At 32.9% G+C, this 24767-nt stretch overlaps 1 protein-coding gene across 1 annotated transcript; it reads right to left on the reverse strand.

The window, feature by feature from the left end:
* Positions 1 to 325: 325 nt before the first annotated feature.
* On the reverse strand, positions 326 to 6757 carry LOC104118846 (cell wall protein RBR3). The gene is made up of 3 exons (XM_009630215.4): positions 5411 to 6757; positions 1494 to 1611; positions 326 to 1410 (listed from the first exon to the last, which is right to left on the reverse strand). The coding sequence occupies exons 1-3, from the start codon at positions 6230 to 6232 to the stop codon at positions 851 to 853; spliced, it is 1500 nt and encodes a 499-aa protein (XP_009628510.1). The 5' UTR covers positions 6233 to 6757; the 3' UTR covers positions 326 to 850.
* Between the last annotated feature and the right edge of the window lie 18010 nt (positions 6758 to 24767).

A 24767-nucleotide genomic window follows, 5' to 3' on the forward strand; every position in this document is an offset into this window, starting at 1 on the left:
TAACCGGCATAGCTAGATTATACAATAATTATGCAGGATTATACATATATTATATATAAATTATAAATATATAATACATCAGCCGATTATTTTAAGTTTAAGCGCTTGGGTAGATGAATATCTAAGTTAATTGTTCTCTGTGGTCGTACACATTGATTAGTTTGGACTACCATATTATTTCATCTAAATAGTTGGTGGAAGTAATGAGCAAAGAAAGATCTTAGATACATTAATATGTTATTTCCTATCTAACATTCTTATTTTTGCATGCAAATGAGATTGTTAACTTTCACCATCTGTTAAGATTATTGGATGAAGAAAGACATTAGATACTAACAATGATCAACTAGAATTTAGCATAACTTGATCCAGAAAGTACAACAAAAGTTCTCTTCTAATTCAACATTTCACCATCCCTTCTTTCTCTAAGGAAGAGAAAGAAAAGAATGAGTTCAACACTAACAGCTCCAATTCAAAACTCATGTAGCCCATTTCTCAAGGTGGTCTCAGTCATTCTGGCTAGCCATTTTCTGCCGGCAACTGAATGACAAAAACAACCTTTAGAATTGAGCATAAAGGGCAGCCCGGTGTACTAAGCTCTCGCTATGCGCGGGATCCAGGGAAGAGCCAAACCACAAGAGTCTATTGTACGCAGTCTTACCCTGCGTTTCTGCAAGATGCTGTTTCCACGGCTCAAACCTGCGACCTCCTGGTCACATGGCAATAACTTTACTAGTTACATCAAGGCTTCCCTCCGAGAAAATTGAGCATATGCTTCTATATTTCCCCTAACTCTCCTGTTAACTATGTTATGTTATTACCATTCTACTGCACTGCACCTAAAGATTTGCTAGCTGAAGATGATATCAAGCAAGAGCTCATTCATCAAAGATGCAAAAACTTCAATTTCCAACTCCAAAATCACTTCCTGCTTCTCTAAATCTGTGTTCTTCCACTCGCCTCGGCTTTCAATGTCCCGAATATAAGCCATCCTGTTTTCTCGCACCTTCCAATCTAACAGTACCTCAATTGGTTTCCCATTTATCCAATCTTTTGCTACTTGCAATAGCTTGTTATTGAGTGCATCACCTATTGTTAGCTCTTCTGAATGTTCACTGGCATTGAGAATTCTCCCTTTAAAGAAATCCAACAGTAATTCCTCTGCCTTTAGTTTCATGTTATAAGATGGCAATGAGGCTTTCAATTCTTGAACCAAATCTAATGCTCTGCTTTCAACTGTCTGTTTGTCCTCTTCTTTTTCTTGTTCCTCAACTTCAGTTTCTGAGGTATTTGTGAGTGGGGATTCACTCTCTGATTCTGAGGATACAATTCGTTTCTCTAAGTTTAGTGGTTCCAGTTGAGTGAGACACTCGAACCTTTGGATTTTCTTCATGAGTTTTTTGGTAGTTCCTGTTACAAAAATATTTAAGATTTTCTGTTAGAAGGGTATAAATTTTGCATTATTCTGTAACACAAATTGATTAGGGATTTACCTTCCACACGAGCTAATCTATGCTGGAAAGGTGACGAGACCTCGTCTTCATCACCAAATGGACAATCCAGTATAGACACTGGACTACACTGTTCTTTTTCTTCATTTGGCCAATGTTTCTGCACATAACAATGACAATTAAGAAATCTTTGAGGATTATTTTGAACATTAAACGTGTACAATATCAATTATTGAATGCGAAAAATATTACTCCATTTGTCTCAAGTTACGTGATACTTTTCGTTTTCAAGATTCAATTTCTTAATTTTAACATGCATTTTGATTTTTTTGTTTTTTGAAATAAAAATTACATATTTGAAAACTACGTAAAAAAAAAATATTACTATAAGTTACAATAATAAATAATTTAAAATATTTAAAAGGTATATAAAAAAATATCGGGGTCAAAATAATAATTTATTTGACTCTTGAAATCTAAACGCTTTCACATAAATTTGAACGGAGGGAGTACTATAGCTACATTTTTTTAGTTATAAAACAATGGAAGATAAAATAAAAAGAAATGATCAAACAAGTAGGGGGCTACAGATCCAGCATATCTCTTATTATTGATTTTGTTCAGTTGTTCTCCAGGCAAGACTAACCCGTATGGCCCCTACCCTTAGATATAATATCAATAAAGTTACATAAATGTTTAGTCATTAGTGTCAATAGAGTTCAGACACTTGAATTTTGATAGTTCCACTTCAATGGGACTGTCTGGCATCAGTGAGAATGCGTGACTGGGAAAATCTCACTTTCTAAAAAAAAAAAAAAATCTATCTTCACATATTCGAACCGTGAAAGCAGCTACTAATACTTGCATTAGAATACACTGTCTATATTATACCTCCGAGGATATATCCCTTTCTCGAACCCTGCGTAAACACAAAATATTTTGTGTATCGGGGTGCATATTTTTTTTTTTCAGAATATAATTAATATTAGTAGTACTTTAAAATAGATTAAAATTTTGGTGTGAGATTTAAAAAGTTCCCAATCTCCTAGAGTAATATATTGAAAATGGTGAAAATAAATAGTGCACATAGGAAAGATGTGGTCAAGCTTTGTTGTTAGGAAGTCAACTATTCTCCAGGGATGTTTCTACCGTAAGCAAATGGACACAAACTCCTAAGACAATTTCAAATTCGTCATAAGTCAACTTCACTACTAGACAAAGTATGTGACTTGTGTCTACCCATATTTATATTATTTTCAAATAAAAGAAAAGGGAATTTCATATCCCTAACTAAAATGTTTTCTTTTTGTTTCTCGCCCGGTGTTCGGAACTCGCATCGGATCCTGACTATATTCGGATTTGCATCGTGTAGGGCCTCATTCGAGGGGTAGCGCTCCCTATCAGGATTTTTCCATATCCATGATTCGAACCCGAGACTTCTGATTAATAGAGGAGCAGTCTCATCCACTTCATCACATCATTTGGTGGTACTAAAACGTTATTTTATATTGAGTCCCAACTAATATGATATCGTTTATAGAAGTTCTTATTATAAGGAAAAACACATAACCAATATTTGAGCTACCTAGCGTAAAGATAGATGGTGAAATGGAAATATTAATGTTCCCACATGCTAATAAATATTAATGTTTGTAGCAGTTATACGTCCAAACAAACCAAACTATCTATTACCTTTTTCCTCTTTCCTTTTACGCGCAACGATATGCAAGTTTTTTAAAACATACCCTACACACGACCGACACAAGTTCAATGTGATAGAAATCACATCTTCTCATATTTTAGCTTGCTACAAATAAAAAATAAAATAAAGGACCCTACAATATTATTATTCACAAAAATTAAAGAGATTTTTATATACACAAACAATATAAGTAGTTTTTATTGAAGAATTAATTAGGATTTAATTAAATCACTCGAACTCTTAATACTACAAAAAATTGTAATCTCTTGACTACTACGTTGTACGTACTCCATCATTTGGTAAAGCACCTTCACTCATGACCGTTAGGTCCTGGGTTCGAGTCACGCTGGAGGAGAAGTGTGAAAACACTATATATCCTCCTAATTTGGGAGGGAATTTTTTTTTAAAAAAATCTTCTTGTAAAGGAGAGTTTGCATATGAATCACTAGATATATATAGTGGTTCAGGGCCAAAAATGCCCTTGAACTATTTGAAATAGCTCAAAAATGCCCTCCGTTTGTTTTTGGTACCAAAAATATCCCTGCCGTCTATATTTTGGACTACAAATACCCTTAATCCGTTAGTCTTGCCATTGAAGGTGACATGGCACTCCAACTTGGTTAGATTTGGTTACATGACCATCCACCTAAGCAATCCAACATGGCAAAATTACTCTTTCGGAAAAATTATTTTTCTGGATTTTTAAAAAAATACAAAATCAACACTTATTCAGAAAAAAGTAAAAAAAAAATCGGAAAAATTATTTATTTCAGAAATTTTTATTAAATACAAAATCAACACTTTTTCCGAAAAAAGTAAAAAAAAAAATCGGAAAAATATTTTTTCCGAATTTAAAAAAAAAATACAAAATCAACACTTATTCCGATAAAAGTATAAAATTTCCGGAAAATTATTTTTTCGGAAAATATTTTTTCCGGAATTGTTTATACTTTTTTCGGAATAAGTGTTGATTTTATATTTTTTTTAAAATTCGAAAAAATAATTTTTCCGAAAAAATAATTTTTCCGAAAAAATAATTTTTTCATGTTGGATTGCTTAGGTGAATAGTCATGTAAGCAAATCTAACATAGTTGGACTGTCATGTCACCTTTAATGGCAAGATTAACGATTTAAGGGCTTTTGTGATCCAAAATATAGACTATAAGGATATTTTTGATACCAAAAACAAACGGATGGCATTTTTGAGTTATTTCAAATAGCTCAAGGGCATTTTTGGCCATTTTTCCTATATAATAATATAATTATTGTATACTAGTATAATATATGACCGAAACTAACTACCCCTACAGTCCTACTAAATCAGAGAATAAGAAAATGACACTTCATACCTGGTTTTATGTAGGAAATAAAAAATGTAGTAATCCGCTGTCTCGACTTCCACAAAGTTAATGATAGTCTACATAGATAGCCGTAGATCCCGCAAAGCGACAACAACGTAGCGGGATCTGCGCCGTTTGATCATCCAACTGTAAATTTGTTGTCAGTGTCGAGAAGCATGCAATTCAACCCTGAAATACCCCGCACGTGTACTCTCCAGGGTTACCCCCAGTAGTTCCACCTATATTTGCTCCTACCATATCGCTGTGAAAATTCATTTCTCTAGAAAATTCTCCTTTTTTAAAATGTAATTCAAATTTCTTACACCCCAATTTTTTTACTATATTTTAAAATTTTGAATTCACCACGCTTTAATTATACCTTGAGAATACAACTTTATTTTAACTTTTCTAAACTCAACAAACTATTACACCCCCTCATAATTACAAAGTGTCTAATATTTTAATTACTCATCATGTTCAAAATTTTAAAACAATGTTCTTACCGCTACTATGTAAATTCAAACTTGAACCTGGCAAACTTACTATACCGCTACTATGTAAATTCAAACTTGAACCTGGCAAACTTACTATGTAAAAGAAAAAATTCTTCTGCTAAAAAATATATGGATAAAATATTGATGATAATATTTTCATTCACAATAGCTTTTTCTTCTCGTGCTTTGCTGTTCTTTTCGAATATCATACATTTTTACTATGCTTTAAAAGTCGTGAACAGAAAAGTCATAATTTCACAATTTAAGTTCCCGTATCACAAAATCAATTACGTAAAAATATATCGTTGTAACTGATAATGCAAGTAATATGATACTCCTTGAAATAAAAGAATAGAAAACATGAAATTAGAGAAAAATAAGACAAAAATTAAAAAGAAATGTTAGGAAAAAAATAAAGCTAACCTTTTTGTTAGGAGAGTTGGTAATGCTACCGTGGCTGCTTACAGTTGAGTCTGGTGAATCATCACCGGTAGTTGCGCCAACTTTTTTGCTGTTGATCACCTTCTCCGTTCCTAAGCTCTTCGAAGCTACGACGTCGTTTTCAGTTTCCGTCGAATTAACCTCCGAATTACCACTTGAAGTTTGCAGTGAATTATTATCACTTGAAGCAGTGAAATCACTATCTGACCAGCTATTACTGTTACTTTTATTCTTACTTTCACTCACACTCACACTCATTGAGCTATTTGAATCGCCGGCGGTTATGGCAGTTAAAACCGGAGAAAAAAACGGCGGTTTTAGTTCTTCCTTATCCAACCGGTTGAATGACGTCCACCAGTAGATCTCCTTGTGATCGCCTCTCTTCCAGAAGCTTCTTTTCAGCTTCCGAGACAAACTCCTCGGAAAAATTGTCTTCATCATCGGCTTCTTCTTCTTCTTCGACGGCGAAGAAGACAGAGGAGACCTCACTCTGGCAAAAGGGAGGTGTTTCACGGCGTTGATCACCGCTACAGACGCTTTCTGAAATGCAGAAACCGTCGCCGACGATGGCGTTGGTTTTGGCCGGCTTTTGAGTAATGATTTAGCACTTTTCATGTACGGCGGCGGCGGTGCTGGTTGATACTTGTTCTTCAAGTCGATTTCGAGAAGAAATCGAACCGTAGTGCAACATTGCCGGCGAGGATATGATCGGAAACCGCTCGATGAGCATGAACTCAAGTCATCTAACAGGTAATCTTTCAGCATCAATTGTTTTGGTAATGGTTTCATCAATTTCGAATCCATAATCAAACAGTACTAAAGTAAAACACTAGAACTTTTTTTCAAACTTTAACGAACAAGTTGAAGAGCCGAAATTTGAAATAATATCAGAAAGAGAGAGAGAGCATTGAATTAGAACGGACAGAATGCAAGTTTTGTGAGAGACACAGAAAGCTCATTCAGAAAGCTGTAGCATTTTGCAGCTTTTACTGATTGATAACAGTGTAAATATTGAATGAAAAATTTAAGACACTAAAAAAGGGGGCCAATGGGTGGTGAAAGAGAGAGGCAGCTTCTTAAAGCTAAAGTTGAAGATCTCAAGAAAATGATATAAAACAATTGGCTATCACTGGCAAATAAGGTAAGAAAGAACAAGAAATGGAAGTAGAAGTAGAAGAAGAAGCATGGATGCTTCTTGTAGAGGTTTTTTGAATCTCAAGTTTGATTAAATTAATGGGTTTAAAGATTTGTTTTTGAGTTTGAAATTAGTACTTAATAATCGGAGTTTAATACTTTAATTAATGGAATTAGCTGGTTTTGAGATTTGATTGCAAATCTCGGCCTGTTAGACTTGGGACTGACCACTGGTTGACCTTGTTAGATTAGAATATTTCAATATTATGTGGATTTTAATCACGCGCTCTCGGTTGTCCAGCGCGTGCAGCGACTATTCTGCGTGGCATTAAATGTCTACCGATGAAATTGCTGGAATTGTTTGCACTATTTTGCGTTTTGAGAACATGGAGGAAATTTGCACTAATTGATGGAAAAAAGAAGTTGATAGGAGTACATATTATGCTCTGAGTTTCAGTTTAACGCTTAGGCCTTAAAATGAGAACAAATTTATGCGATCAAATTGTTTATAATTGATACCTAAGTATAATTTGGTGATCTAAAAAGATGGGAAATATGCTGAAACCAATAAAATATGTTATAAACAATTATAACGGTGAAATGTTGATTAGCTTGCGTGCTTCTCGGTTCCTTTAGCAGATACCTATTATCTTGAAATATCACGTGAATGAGTAATTCTACTCACTAAAACTTAAACAAATAAGAAAATATCATATAGTGTCTTTTGTGATAAAATCTAGAGAGAATCACACCCCAAAAGCTAGCACTACTAGAAATTCGCTAAAAACCGATCAAAGTTGGTCGGTTATGGCCAATTACCGATCAAAACGCGACCATTAGGGTGTGGACGGTGTTTTGATGGTCGGAATGGCTTACCGACCAAAGTTGGTCGGAAATTACCGACCAACTTTGGTCGGTAGCTTAAAACGATCATCTGACAAGTTTAAATACTTACCGACCAACTTTGGTCGGAAACATATTTTATTAATTTAATTTTACCGATCAAAGTTGGTCGGTTTAACTAAATATATATATTTTTAAAATAATTAAAATTAAACATTACCGACCAACTATAGTCGGTAACCTAAACAGTGCAGGTAAAATACAGACCAAAGTTGGTCGGTAATGTTGAATTCTGGGAATTCAATGTTCATTAACCGACCAACTTTGGTCGGTATTTTGGAATAATTTTTTTTATTAAAAATCGACCAACTTTGATCGGTTTTTATGAGTTTAATTTTGGCATAAAATGCCTGTTTTAGCAGGTACATCACCTGCCAGCATACCAATACACCTAATAACAACAACAACAACACAACAACAACAACAACAACCAAAACATTCAATAAATACTTTAAAACTAACAAATTAAAGTTCAATTGAACATAAAAATCCAAAACCAAGTTAAAACTAATTACAACTAGTTCAAAACTGGTTCTATTTGTCTAGTTCAAAGTATATAAAAGTTAAGGGGTGTTTTCTACAACATCATCATCACCGTCTGATGAACTTTCATTTACAAGAAGGTATAGATAACGGTCTTGTGGAGGACGGGAAGAACGATCACGAGGAGGACGGGAGGAACGATCACGAGCAGGACGAGAGGAACGATCACGTGGAGGTCGACCCTCTAGAGATGACTCACGAGATCGGGGCAACAGAAAAGCTCCACTAGATAGGAGAGTTCTGATCTGAGCTTGCATGCCAAGGAATTGAGCATCTCTAAGCCTTTCTCTTTCCTTGGTCGCTTCTAGCTCGGATGTGAGCTTTGTCACTGTCTCCCGCATAGCGGAGAGGCTCTCCCTATTAAGTTGTTCGCCTTGCGAGGAAGTCCCTATTCCTCGCATTCCACACTTATAGCGATGAAAGTTTTTAGTAGGAAGCCCGTATACCTTCCCCCATTTTGGACCGCCAACAGACTCCAACCATATTCTTTCACCATCCTCGTCCGAAGGTTGGGTTAGCTCACCCGATTCACCAGCTGGATGACTACAGATGAATTCCTCCACGTTACTTTGGTGGGGACCCTATATTATTTTAAATTAAATAAGTATTTTAAATTTTTTATAAAAGTAAATTATAATACTTAAAGAAAATTGAAAGCTTACATATGCAGTCGAGGCCCGGTCCTCGACCCACCTATCTTGATCCCCCTCTTTCTTCTTCTTCTTCACAATATGCGTCTCCTTGAATAGCTCATCATGACTCATTGGATGCCCATACTTCTTTTCCTGAAAATAAATTAATTTAGTTAATAAACAGAATAAATATACTTAGAAAAGTAAAATAATTTAAGCAATTACGTACCAATCTTCTTTTTATTGTCCCTAGACTGATCGCACCTCCAGTGTGCAAGAAGCCTCCCTTCTCGGATGCGTGAGCTTTCTTTCCTTTTTCGCTCCTCTCTAAGAAATCTGCAGTAAGCCATTGCCTTTGTAAATCATTCCATAAATTCTCAAGTAACTAGCCAGGCCTCTTGTTCTTCTTTCTAGCATCCGAGAAAGTATCCGTCAATCTCTTGCGAGCTTTATGATGAAAATTTGCAGCCACTTTCGCGCTATAGCGTTCTTCCCATACACTTGCTCTGTATTTCAAAAGTTAAATATTAGATGGAAATATCATAAATATAAATTATTAAACTGTTTAAAATAACATTTATACCTTAAATTGATTGAAAATTTGCTCCTTCAGCGAGAATGGACAATCAGTCTAAGTCGCATAAGGGCCATCATAAAGCTTTCTGATGGCATTGGTGATTATCTTCGTAGTTTTATTAACCGGCCTGAACCTACAATTTAACAATAAAAATATATTAATATCTTAGTAAAAATGTTACAAATCAATAGACGCAAAAATAATGAATAACACTTACCCATCACCCTCGGGGATTATGATGATCCTGCCATATCGATCATAATGTACTACCTCGTCATCACCATCCGAAGCATGTGTATCAGAGGCATGTGAAGACGGTGTAGGCAAGTCAGAGCTACTGCCTCGCAGGCGAAGGCCTGCAATAGATGGAGTCAATGATGAAGATGGTTGCAATCCCTGTGATTGCGACATAGCTGGATGCGACCCAAGTGGATATGATACTGATGGTTGTGACCCGAGTGGATATGACATGGATGGATGCGATCCATGTGCCTGTGATATGTAGGGATGTGATCCATATGGATGTGATGTAGATGGCTGCGATGCAGATGGCTGTGAGGCAGCTGGACTGTATGTCTGACGTATAGTCCTATGGCCATGTGATGTAAAACTTGATGTCTGAATGAAGGTGTACGGCTCGTGATGCTGTGGCAGCTCAGTATAGCCGTGTGGTGGAGGATAAGATATAGGCATCTCTGAAAAAGGTGGACAAGAGGGACTATTATTTTTTACCCTCCTCTTTCCCTTCCTAACCTTTTCTCGACCCCGAGAACTAGTAGGGTCATTGTTACCTTGACCCTTGCCTGCCATCTGCATAATATAATACACATTTAGATTGAAACATATAATAAACTAGCTATAAAATGAGAGTGCTTTAAAAAACCAACTTTTTAATCCTCATCGACGTATTGTTCCTCGTCCGAGAATTCTTCGTCCTCACTTGTTTGAACTTCATAAGTTGATTCTTCGTCCTCATTTTCTATAATTGTTACTTCATTTATATCAACTTCTTCCAATATGCGTTCAGGATGTTCCAAATCATTTTCTAACTGATCGTCCACTATTTGGTGAACACTGGAGATATCGTTTTGATATGCAACATCTAACATATTCTCGACTTCCACCCTACCTACATGCTTAGTTTTTATTATAACCCACTAATCGGACTTATTTCGCCGCAATGGATAAGGAGCATAATACACTTGCCTAACGTTATGTGCAATTATGAAAGGATCATAGCGATCATACTCCCTCGTATGATTAACCTCAATTATGTTGTATTGGTGGTGTACTCTTGTACCTCTTGTTGGATTTGGGTCAAACCACTTGCATCTAAAGAGTATCAATTTCTTATATGGTCAACTTGTATATTCTAGTTGTAATATTTCTTTGACCACGCCATAATAATCAATATCTCCAACTTGGTTGCCATCACCACCTTGAACCCATACCCCGTTGTTGTTGCTATTTTTATTTTTAGAGCAATCCTCTCTATGAAACTTATAACCATTCACTACGTACTTAGACATTGTTATGACCTGAAGCCCAGGTTCCCAAGATATATCTTTCAAAAATTAATTTACACCATTATTTGGATTATTTACCTACATAGTGATAAAAAAATTCATAAGTTAGCACAACTTATGAATCAATTTTTATACATTCACTACGTATATATATATATATATATATATATATATATATATATATATATATATATATATATATACTTACAAACTGTTTGAACCACATATCAAATCTCGTATGTACAGCATCATGGCCAAATTGACCCACGAAGTGACTGTGACATATCAAATATTTTTAGTAGTTGCATCAATATGTAGTCACAATAAATTTTACATTTTGATAACTAATAAATCAATACTTACTTGAGAAATGGTACAATTTCGGGACAATTTAGCAACACATGAAGTGTAGCTGATTTGTACTCCATATCACTCAAACTTCTCTTTCTAACATCCTTAGAACATCGGCCTGGTTGATTGAGTATGGACATTGGTGGATATAATAGACTATTCACACATTCGACCGTGTGCCTATTGGGCCTATTCCTAGAACATGACGCGTTACTCTCAAAATAATAAGAACAAAAATGTGCAGTTTCCTTTGCAAGATAGGCTTCGCATATAGATCCTTCAATCTTATTCCTCTGCTTAACAAATTGTTTGCATTTGCCAATTGTCCTACATAACGTCATGTTAGCCAAGAACATTCAAATAAAATATAATATTACATCAAACTTATAATATTACCTCTCAAAGGGATACATCCATCTGCATTGAACAGGCCCTCCAAGTCGTGCCTCGTGTACAAGGTGTATTGGAAGGTGTTCCATCACATAAAAGAAACCACATGGGAATATTTTTTCCATCTTACTAGAAATTACACGAATGTTTTGATCCATCCGAAGTAGGTTTTCTTCCCTTAATGTGGTAGAACACAAGTCTTTGAAAAATAAACTAATCTCTGTGATGGGTTTCCAGATTCTTTCAGGCAAACCACAAAATGCAATAGGCACTAAGGTCTCCATGAAAACATGGCAGTCATGACTTTTTAAATGGCTCAACTTCCCTAACTCCATATCTATTTTTTTTTTCCAAAATTCGACACATAACCCTCAGGCATCTTCAATTTCGTAATCCAATCACAAATTTGTCGTCTTTCCTCCAAAGTGAATGTGTAACTTGCTTTGGGCTTGAATACCTTACCATTGTTTGTTGTCTGCAAGTATAATTCAGGTTGCCTGCAATATTCTTGTAAGTCCATTCTAGCCTTCGGGTTATCTTTTGTCTTACCTTTAAGATCCATCACTGTGTTGAACAAATTGTCAAAATAATTCTTCTAAATATGCACGACATCAAGGTTGTGTCGGAGAAGATTATCCTTCCAATAAGGCAACTCCAAAAATATACTTTGTTTCGTCCAATTATGATTAACACCATATCCGGGGAATCTATAAGGTGGAGCCTCAGTAACTTTACTGAAGTTCTAGACCCTCTCCCAAGTTTCCTCACCTGAAAGTATCGGAGGTGGAGAATCATATTCTACTTTATTCTTTTTGAATGCATTTTTCATCCTTCTAAACTCATGATCATCATGCAAGAATTGACGGTGACAATCAAACCATGATTACTTTCGGCCATGTTTCAAAGTTAACGCTTTACTATTTTCCATGAATTAAGGACAAGCTAGCTTCCCAGCAGTAATCCACCCAGACAACATTCCATACGCAGGAAAATCGTTAATAGTCCACATTAAATTAGCACGTAAATTGAAATTTTGCTTGGTTGATATGTCATATGTTTCAACACCATCATACCACAATTGTTTTAGCTCATCAATCAAAGGTTGCAAATATACATCAATTAAACCTTTTGGATTACGTGGACCGGGGATAATACAATTTTAGAATATATATGGACTAGTCATACACAACTCAGGTGGTAGATTATAAGGTGTAAGAAAGACAGGCCAATATGAATATGGTGTCGCATATATAGAAAAAGGCGTGAAGCCATCCGCACACAGACCTAACCGAATGTTCCTTAGTTCACTAGAAAAATCTGGATATGTCCTATCAAAGTGCTTCCAAGTTTCTCCATCTGAAGGATGACACATAACACTAGGTGATCTTCTATTTTCAAAGTGCCATCTCATATGAGGAGCAGAACTCATCGACGCATAGAGGTAAATAATGCATCGCCTTGACAACGACCATATTCCCGCTGGAAAGCATCTTGAAACGAGGCTTTTCGCAAAATTTACAACTGTCTAAAGTTGCATCATCTTTATAATATAACATGCAACCATCTTCACAACAATCAATTCTCATTGACGAAAGTCCTAACTTAGAAACCAATCTCTTTGCCTTATAGAAATCACTAGGTAAGTTGATATTAGGGTCAACTAGTTCACTCATAAGGTCAATGAAAGAGTCCATGGCTGCTTGAGAAATATTCCAACCAGATTTGATACTTAGTAATCTAACTGCAACAGACAGCCCAGCGTGCGAACTTCCTTCACGTAGTGGACGACTAGCTTCCTCTAACTGTTCATAAAAATGTTTTGCGTCATCATTAGGAGTTTGCTCAATATTTTCATTGGGCTCACCCCCGAAGTGCATCCCAAGAGCATCTGCAACCATATCCTGAATTCTAGAATCAAGATTTGTATTCTCCACCGATCTACTACTTTCACCAACAACCATGTTATGAAATATCACACGGCTACCATCGATCTCTCCATGATTAGTCCACACAAAGTAATTCTCTATAAACCCCTTCTTATAAAGATGAAGCTTAACTTCCTCCGGTTTTTTAAACTTCATACAATCGCACCGGGCACAAGGGCACCTAATTACTCCTTCAATTTGGTATGGTGGAAGTGACATTGCATGTCTAATAAAGTCATCAGCCCCTTCTACAAAATCCTTCCGCAATCCCCACCGATTAGGATAATTTCTATTGTACATCCAAGTACGATGTTCCATCTATACAAATAAAACAAGAACAAATTAATTTATTCTATAATTATAAATTAATTATATCTTTTTTAGTTAATTCAAGATAATTATTTTTTCCTAATTACACCAATTTATATCCTAAAAGTTCAATTCATATCCAAAAGGTCCAATTCATATCCTAAAAGTTCAATTCATATCCTAAAAGTTCAATTCACAAGAACAAATCCTAAAAACTAAAATTTCAATTCATATCCTACGAGTTTAAACATAAACTAACTAAACTAAAGAAATTCAACCCATACACTAAAAGTTCGATTCACAAGAACAAATTAATTTATTCTACAATTATAAATTAATTATATCTTTTTTATTTAATTCAAGATAATTATTTTTTCCTAATTACACCAATTTATATCCTAAAAGTTCAATTCATATCCAAAAGGTCCAATTCATATCTTAAAAGTTCAATTCATATCCTAAAAGTTCAATTCACAAGAATAAATCCTAAAAACTAAAATTTCAATTCATATCCTACGAGTTTAAACATAAATTAACTAAACTAAAAAAATTCAACCCATACCCTAAAAGTTCGATTCACAAGAACAAATTAATTTATTCTACAATTATAAATTAATTATATCTTTTTTAGTTAATTCAAGATAATTATTTTTTTCTAGTTACACCAATTTATATCCTAAAAGTTCAATTCATATCCAAAAGGTCCAATTCATATCTTAAAAGTTCAATTCACAAGAACAAATCCTAAAAACTAAAATTTCAATTCATATCCTACGAGTTTAAACATAAACTAACTAAATTAAAGAAATTCAACCTATACCCTAAAAGTTTGATTCACAAGAACAAATCGTAAACCCTTGATTCTAACTAAACTATTCAAGACAAACAAAGTTAATAATTCAATTCTAACTAAACTATTCAAGACAATACAAACTCAAAATTGAAACACTCATCAATTAAAATTAATTCATAACTAATTGACTAATTAATAAAACTAATTAGTTAATAAAACTAATTAAAACAAGACCTAAACCCTAATACTCAATAAAATACAATGTTCAAATAATTGAAATACTAATCAATTGAAACTAATTCACAACTAATTAACAAAACCTAGAAATAATAAATAAATGGATTGTAATTCAAACCTAGAATTTTTAGGAGATGGAGAAGGAGAGGGGCGGCAGTGGCAGTGGCAACGACGACGGCGACGGCGGGGGCTAGGCGGTGGCGACGTAGGGTGGGGAATGGGATTTATGTGAGGGAAATAGAGAATGAGGGGGGAAGGTATTGAGTGAGGGAAATGGAGAAGGAGAGGGGAAGATAAGAGAGAAATGGGGGTTCCCCCGTTTTTCAATTATGATTTCAAAATTACCGACCAAAGTTGGTCGGTAATTTTGGTCGGTACATTAAGTGTTGACCGTTTGACCAAAAACCGACCAACTTTGGTCGGTTTCTTTAAAAAAAAAAAATTAATTCTTTTTTTGTATGTTTTTTTTTCTTAAAATATTATAAACTATAAAAAAAATATTATAAACTATAAGCATTTATTTTATTTAACTATACAGTTATTATAAATAATTATAAACTATAAGCATATTTTTTATAAATAATTATATTAACTATTTACTTTTAATAAATTATAATAGCATCTATCTAAGTAAATTTTCTAAGTTATAATTAAGTATGTGAGTAATTTTTCTCTCACACACACATACACTATATTGTAATTGATGCTAATAACTTCTTTTTTCATTCGTTCATCACTAATAATGCATGACATAGATTAATCGATATATAGGTCGAGACGTTTTGATGAATCATCGATTAATATTCATCGATACATCTAAGTAAGTTATAAGTCGATGAATCAATTTACAAATAGATATATTTGATGATAACGTATATATACTAATTAGTATCTTCCCAAGTCTATCCCTAAAAGAACTCGACCTTGTGGTCCTAGCACTTCGGGTTCTTATATATATACGGCTATACTTATATATATATATATATATACACACACACACACACATACAAAAAACACACTTCACTGTAATACTTTAACTATATATATAGCTTGTTATAGTATATGTTAGTGTGTATATATATAGCTTGTTAAAGTTTGACCATGTTTGACCAATTAATTTAACTCGTTTACTTAATACTAATAACCTCTTTCATTTATTTAATTTGTGATATATGTGTGTGTGTGTCAAAGATGTTTAGTATTAATTCTTCTATTTTTCATTCATTCATCACTAATAATGCATAACATAGATTAATCGATATAGGTCGAGACGTTTTATTTTTACTATTAGTCGATATAGGTCAAACGTTTTATTTTTAATATTCATCGATGCATCTAAGTAAGTTATAAGGCGATGAATCAATTTACAAATAGATATATTTGATGATAAATTATATATACTAATTAGGATCTTCACAAGTCTATCCCTAAAAGAACCCGACCCCGTGGTCCTAGCGCTTCGAGTTCTTATATATATATACGGCTATACCTCTCTCTCTCTCTATATATATATATACACATACACATACACACACACACACACACACACTTCATTGTAATACTTTAACTATATATATAGCTTGTTATAGTATATGTTTGTGTGTATATATATATAACACGCTTTGTTGTACTACTTTAACTACATATATAGCATGTTATATATAGTATATATTAGTGTATTTATTATTTGTATTACAAAAGTATTACGAATTATATTTATATTGTTTAGATAGTAAATATAAAAGTAATTCATAAGTTTGATCAATGTTGACGTAATAACCGACCAACTTTGGTCGGTTATTTTGCAGAAAATAACAATTACCGATCAAAGTTGGTCGGTAAATGCTTCCCCTGCATTAACCGACCAACGTTGGTCGGTAATTTTAAATATAAATTCTTAAATATTATAAAATATTTTAAATAATAAAATAATTATTAAAATTTTAAAAAATAGGTCCAGATTACCGACCAACGTTGGTCGGTAATCCAAAATTTTCTTGTCTTACTAGTTGGGTCAATTCGTTGACCAATTTACCGACCAACGTTGGTCGGTATTTAGTTTTAAAAAAATGTAAAAAAATATTTTCCAGTTTCCGTCCAAGGTGGACGGTTTTTAGTCGATTTTTTTGACCGACCAACGTTGGTCGGAAATATTTGGTCGGTTTTTAGCGGATTTTTAGTAGTGTAGTTATTAAGGTGGGAGAGCCCAAGGCTATATAAACCTCACATCACCACTTTGTAGTACCGACGTGGGACTCAAGTCTCATTCCTTGCAATAGACCATAACAAACCACCACACTTCGATCTGTCGTCCTCGACGGCTGTGCGCTAGACATTTCTAGCCCCAAGCGAACACTGCAATACCGGCGTCACCATCCAAGGCACAGAGGGTACAAAGGGTGGTGGTGGCTCTGATACCATTGATACAACCTAATGAGAACCACACCCCAAAAATTAGCTATTGAGGTAGGAGAACCCAAAATTATATAAACCCCACATCAACACTTCACATATTCCTTGCAATAGACCATAACATTTTGCCTCTAGTAAGATTTCAATAGCACAAAGGGAATACCAAGAAGCTGAGTATAATTTGTTTTTCTTTTCTTCTTAAAGATCTTGATGGTTAATTACTTAATGATTTGGACAAAGTTCAAAATTGCAAGATGAATACAAATTAAAAAGGATTCTTCACTGATTTCACGTTCGACATCAATTATGGTAGATTACTAGAATTAGATTGGCATAGACATTCCCATTGACAAATTTAGTTGGTTCCATTACCTATATCAGTAGAAGAAAATTTTAAAAAACAAAAGAAATGGAGTAATAACTTTAATAAATGTCTAGCTATATTTGCATATATGATAGTTCACCTTTCTGACTACATATTCCATGTGACTTATGCTTTGTTAACTAAACCTGGAGTTTTATTGCACCCAATGGCAATAAGTTTGTGAAAGTTCTCGACATTGGAGTAAATTGATATTAATGCTGTAAAAAAAAGTCCCGACAATTTAATTCAAAAATCATAAGAGGATGAGTGGTAGGTATAACCAGACGATTGTTTATAATACTTTTTGGGAATTCCTTATATGCATGACATGAGATAATGTGATCTCCAATAAAAGATTGTAACTTTCTGTGAGATTTTACGAAATTATTATGTTAATAAAAGAAATTGTTACTTTCTATTAACAGTTCTAACGAAGCAATTTCTTAGTGGTGGGAGGAGAATTTTTAACCAGTTGACTAGTTATCACAAAGACGATCAAGAACAGCTTTTCGAAGAGCATATTTTTTGGTATACATTTCTCTTAAGAGCATATGAGAGTTTGCATGTGTGAGAGAAAAACAGTGGTCTTTTTAGTATTCTTTTTGTTCTATTATAGGAGATGAAACGTATTGACACGATCGGCGATATATGCATGTGTTTTATGTGTTTTAAACCCCCTATGCCATTAAGCTATGCTTTTGGACTATATTAAGGGAATTCAAAATATAATATATAGATGTACAAATCGAATTTTGCCTTATATGTACAGTATAAGTTTTCGGTGAAGGGGTATCGGGTGAATCCCCTTCCGCCCCTAAATTTGCCCCCGATCAAGAATTCAAGATAGGTAAGGTTAGAACTAATATATACAGTCAAACTTCTCTGAGACAATTTCATTTGTTCCGAATTTGTTTTGTTGTTATAGCAAACTGTTGTTATAAATAACATATATTATAATATAACATAAAAATTAGTTCCATAAAAAGTTTAATTTTTATAGTAAATAATTATTATATAGTAATGTTGTACTTATAGAGATCTAATTGCACTTTATATATCTATATTTTATAACATTACTAATTGCAAAGTCAAAAATTTATACTTCAAGTATATTTTATGTGTATGTAATTTACTTTTAAAGATCAAAAAATTGATTTTTGATTTTACGTTTGGTAACATTATCGTTTCATAGGGCATAATTTAATTGGAAGTGTCATATCACGGGTTCAAATTCTGTCAACGCAACATTTTGTTTTGCCAAACTATTTTAGGGTAGACTCTCTTAACTAGTAAAATGGGAGCCTCACCTCTGGCTCTGACTATATTTACTGATTAGTTGACACTTGCATGGAAAGGGAGTTCAAGATCATACGTGGTGTCTCTCAGTAATGATGATGTTTATTTTTGAAGCTTCTAATAGGAGTGTTCTGATTTCTCCAATATATATATATGGTTGCAGCCTTGCGCTAAACGTGCCACATGGTCCTAATTCCCAAATTTGTGCCATCTGTTGGCGCATGCAGCTAGGTTTCCTACTCTATCTATAGTTCCCCATCCTTTTGTCCTCATTTTATTATCCAATCTCTTAACATTTCTGTGATAACTCAAAATGTCATCTTTATATTTAATAAGTAATTTTATATTCTAAAACCTCCAAAAATATTATTTATCATTCCTCGACTTGCATGCACAGTCCGTATAATTTTTCGGAAAGTTTTCATATGAAAAATGGATTGAAATGTGAAATAGAGCCTTAAAACTCAATTGAATTGATTTTGGTCAACATATTGAGTAAACGGATCTGGATCAGTATTTTGACAGTTCCGCTAGCTCCGTATCGTGATTTCGGACTTAGGCGTATACCCACAATTTAATTTGGAGGTCCCTAACTCAAGTTATGACCATTTAACGGAAACTAGTAATTTAAAGGTTAATGATTTTCAAGTTTGACCATGGGGTTGACTTTTTGATATCGGAGCCGAAATTCGATTCTGGAAATGTTAATAGCTCCGTTATGTTATTTATGACTTGTGTGCCAAATTTGAAGTCATTCCGGCTTCATTTAATATGTTTTGGCACGAGATTCGCAAATGAAAAAGTTTAAAACTCAAAGTCCAAATCGAAGTGTGAATTGCAATTTCGATGTTATTCGATGTGATTTGAGACCCCGAGTAAGTCTGTATTATGTTATGGGACTTGTTGGGATATTTGGATAAGGTCCGAGGGGCTCGGGTGAGTTTCGGATAGGCCACGAGATATTTTGAACTTAGAAAATTTTGCTGGTATAACTAAATCTGTTGCAGGCCTCTGATCTCGCAATTGCGAGACCATGCATCGCAAATGCGAACCAAACAGGTATGAAAATTGTGAGATTTTTATCGCAATTGCGAAGAAAGCCTAGGCCAGCAGTTCTCGCAATTGCGAGTTTATCTTCGCAATTGCGAAGGTCCAATTGTCGCAAATACGACATAATCTTCGCATTTGCGAAGGCAACGGGATTGTGAAGGGCATCGCAATTACGAGTGTTTTTTCGCATTTGCGAAGCTCAGGTTGCAATTGCGACACCTGCAGCTGAACAAAATGAATTTTGGACAGGATTTTTGATTCATTTCCCAAATCTTCAAAACCTAAAACCTCAAGAGGCGATTTTGGGCGATTTTCACGGGAAAACATTGGGGTAAGTGTTCCTTATCCTATATTGATTATATTTCATGATTTCATACTCATTTATATCATGAATCCGTGAATTTATGGAAGAAAATCAGATTTTTATAAAATCTTTCAAAAACGAAAATTTAAGATTTGAAGGTCCATTTGACATCGGAATTGGATAATTTTTGTATGGTTGGACTCGTCTCGGAATGGATGTTCGAATCGTGAGTTTTTCCGAGATTTGAGATGTGGGTCCCACTGACGAATATTTTATTGAATTTCAGATTTTTATCCGAAAAATATGTAAATTCATACGGAATTAATTCCTATGATTAGTATTGAATGTATTGAATTGTTTGTGAATAGATTTGAAGCTTTCAGAGACAAATTTAAAAGGAAAAGTTGTGGTTGAATAATCGATTGAAATTTGCAAAGCGAGGTAAGTGTCGGGGTTAACCTTGACTTGAGGGAATAGAACCCTTAAACTATTTGTTATGTGAAATGCATGTGAACGACGTATATGCGAGGTGACGAGTGTCTATCCGTCGTCAAATTGACTGTTTGCCTACTTACTTGAAAAATCATAAATTGTTTTAAATCATGAATTAATTATTATAATAATTGTTTCTCTCCTATTCTTTGTCAAACATTAATCCTTGAATTCTTGCATTAATTGTTACATGTTATTTGAATTACGTGTCTTAATTGTTATTTGACATTTAGCATATTAAATATTAAACTGCCTATTTTCTCCCTAATTTTCATAATAATTTGCTATTTATCATTGTTTGTTTCATAATTAAATCATAATTATTGTATGCTTGTTGTCTTATAGTTTTATATTAATTGTTGCATTTATCGGGAAAATTTCTTCTATAAGAATTGCTAAATGAATATGTTGGAGGAGCGGGTTGCACGCCGCAACAGAACTGATTGAAAAGGATATATATTGGAGGATCGGGTTGCACGCCACAACAAACTTATTGAAATGTCAATATTGGGGGATCGGATTGCACGCCGCAATAGACTTATTGAAAAGTCAATATTGGGGGATCGGATTGCACGCCGCAATAGACTTATTGAAAAGTCAATATTGAGGGATTGGATTGCACGTCGCAACAGACTTATTTAAAAGTTTATATATATATATATATATATATATATATATATATATATATATATACTTGATTGAAATAAATATAAGACAGACTTGATTAAAAGGAATATATTGTGAGAGCGGGTTGCACGCTGCAACATAATTGAATGTGAATATATTTTGAGAGCGGGTTGCACGCTGCAACAGAATTGGTTGAAATAATAATGAATTATGACTACTGAGATGACTTCAATTATTATAAATGAGTTACTTGATTTATTTCTATTATTTGTTGTTGTTACTAATATTGCGTACAGGTTAATGTAAGTGAACCGCCTTAGCCTCGTCACTACTTTGTCGAGGTTAGGCTCAGCACTTACCAGTACATGGGTCGGTTGTACTGATACTACACTCTGCACTTCTTGTGCAGATTTTGGAGTTGGTCCCAGCGGCATACCATAGATTTGCTCGGATTTCAGCTACTCGGAGGAGACTTGATGTATAACTACACGGCGTCCGCAGTTCTGAAGTCTCCGTCTATTTTACTTTAGCTGTGTGTTTGTTTCGAGACAACTTTATTTTATTCATACCTTTATTTATATTTATTCTAATAGCTCGTGCACTTGTGACACCAATTCTGGGATGGTATTTAGATACCGTTGTTTTAATGGATTATTTCACTAAATTTTAAACTTTGCTTCTGCATTTGTTTCCTTGATTATTAATAATTTAAAAATTGGTTAATATTATTCTAACGTTGGCTTGCCTAGCAAGTGAAATGCTAGGCGCCATCATGGTCCGAATGAGGAAATTTCGGGACGCGACAATTTCTATGTCATTCCTTGTTTAATCATCTACTACAATATTTAAAATCGGTTCGATTAGTTCAACGAAAATATAATGCATTAATATTTCTTTCATTCCAACTTATAAACGACGATTTTAGAGTACGAGGATCAAGCTGTTACTTATAAATCGATCCTAGCTAGACCCTTAGACCAAAGAGATGGTTAGTCATAATGTTCTGTTTTCCCAAAATAGCTAACAGAGTGAATAGAAACTAAACTTTGGAAAATTTACACAAGTATAACTGTCTACTAAAATAATATTTTTTGTATGTTAGTGTACAATATATATATATATATATATATATATATATATATATATATATATATATATATATAAACTAAAAGCATGAAGGCCCTTAATGAAATATTATTCGTTTTTTTTACCTTTTGAAAGTAGAATTTAGGCTAGACAAAACAGTCTTTTAATTATTATCGCAATATTTAGGAATATTCATATAATACTTTTACTATTATTTAGGAATGGTCATTTAATTTTTTTCCTAGTATTTAGGAATAGTCGTTTAATTATTTCTCTAATATTTAGAACTTAAAATTAATTAAAGTTTATATATTAAATTCTTTCTTATTCGAATTATATACAAACTTCTATATTTAAGAATTTGAAATTAAGAAAGATTTTAGCAAATTCTTTCCTTTTAAAATTTATTACTTCTAACATCAAATATTTAAGCAATAATTCTAAGCTAAATATCAAAACACAATTTTGACTTAAACGTCTCTTTTCAAATATTAGAAAGTTTAACCCTTCTGCTCAAATGTCGTATCAATAAAAAATCTAAGAATTATAATAAATTAAAAATTAAACTCGATTTAAAGAATTTATTTGGTGACAAGTTAAAAAAAGGTAGACAATACTTTACAACCGAAAGGAATAGTTTTCCTTAATATAATATTTTTTTCTATTATATTTTGATTAAATTAAGTAACATGATATCTTATTTATTAAATAAAAATAGACAATGTATTATTCTTAGTTTCTTAATGATTATACAAAGTTAAACCAAGATACTATCACAGTTGAAAAGTTATATATAATAATATATTTTTCATTTATTTCTTGCTTTCATATTAAATTAAAATTAAGAAATACTAATTATGAAGAATAACTGAGGTCATTTACTTATTTTTTTTCAAGTAAAAGATAGGAATAATTGGGGTCGCTTACTTACTTTTCCTAATCTTAAGAACTTTTAAATTAATAAAACTTTATTAATTAGATTTTTCTCTCACTTGAACTATGTAGGAAATTATTATATTTAAAAGTTTAAAATTAATTAATATTACCTTACTAAATTATTTTTTTAATTAATATATAATTATAAAATTTTGGACAAATATCAATATCAACAGTATGATCGTGACAAAGCTATTCAAACCTAAATCAACAACGATTGGATTAAGTGAGATCCAATGAGTTAAACTCAAGTATTCTGTCACCAAAATATTACCAACAATAATTTTTAATTAGTTAACTCAAAAAAGCATCTTAAAATGTGTATGCTGATGAAATGAAAAAAATTAAATACTATTATAATAATTTATATGAATACACATCAAAATCCACATGAAATTTTAGTAGACCTTTTTGAGAATTATATTACGCCATAATATACTTTATTTTGGATAAAATAATAATAAGCGCTAATATTCTACTTTAAGTTTTTTAACAATCATTTTATTTCTTTATATATATAAATTTAAATCTTTTTCAAATTCATCATATAAGAAAAACTATTTGTTAAGTTTTGTTTGACAAAACTATTAAAATATATAAATTTATTTTTTGTAAGAAGAGTGTTGACGGTAAAAGAAATGAGTTATCTTTTTTTCTTTTTTTCTTTTTTGCATTAAGTTCTACAAATTTAGTTTCGCAAGCCTTTGCCATTGTCAGTCAACTAAGTAGTTGGCCCAAAGAACGAGAGTCGGCATCCAACATTAAGTCCGTTGTTCCTCAGTAGATGAAAACGTCTCATTATATTCTTTTTCATATTAAGTTATTTATTATAAGTATTAACTCAACATTAGTTATTTTTTAGACTTTATATTCTGTGATTGTCATTTTTAGGAGGTATATACCTAAAAGACCAAAAGATTCAATAATCTGGTATTTTATTTATTGTATTAAGTCACATATAATAACAATATTGTTCATAAGATATTCACACATAAGTCCTCACAAATCAAAATAAGATATATGAAAACTTTTGCATGACATGAATTTTTTATTTCTTGAGTTAGCTAATTGAAAATAATGCAATATTCATCATATAAGTAAAACAGTTTGTCAAGTTTTGTTCGACAAAACTATTAAAATATATAAATTAATTTTTTGTAAGAAGAGTGTTGACGGTAAAACAAAATAAAAAAATAGAGTAAAATCAATTATACTATAGTATCGAGAGTTAAATTGATAAAAATATAAATTTGAAACAATAAGGATAAAATAGTAAAAGATAAAACGTATTATAAATGAGTTGTTCTTTTTTCTTGATTGCATTAAGTTCTACAAATGAAAACGTCTCACTATATTCTTTTTCATATTAAGTTATTTGTTATAAATATTAACTCAACATTAGTCATTTTTTAGACTTTATAATGTGATTGTCATTTTTTTAGGAGGTATATA

The sequence above is a fragment of the Nicotiana tomentosiformis genome, chromosome 8, assembly GCF_000390325.3.
Source record: "Nicotiana tomentosiformis chromosome 8, ASM39032v3, whole genome shotgun sequence".
NCBI classification, from domain to species: domain Eukaryota; kingdom Viridiplantae; phylum Streptophyta; class Magnoliopsida; order Solanales; family Solanaceae; genus Nicotiana; species Nicotiana tomentosiformis.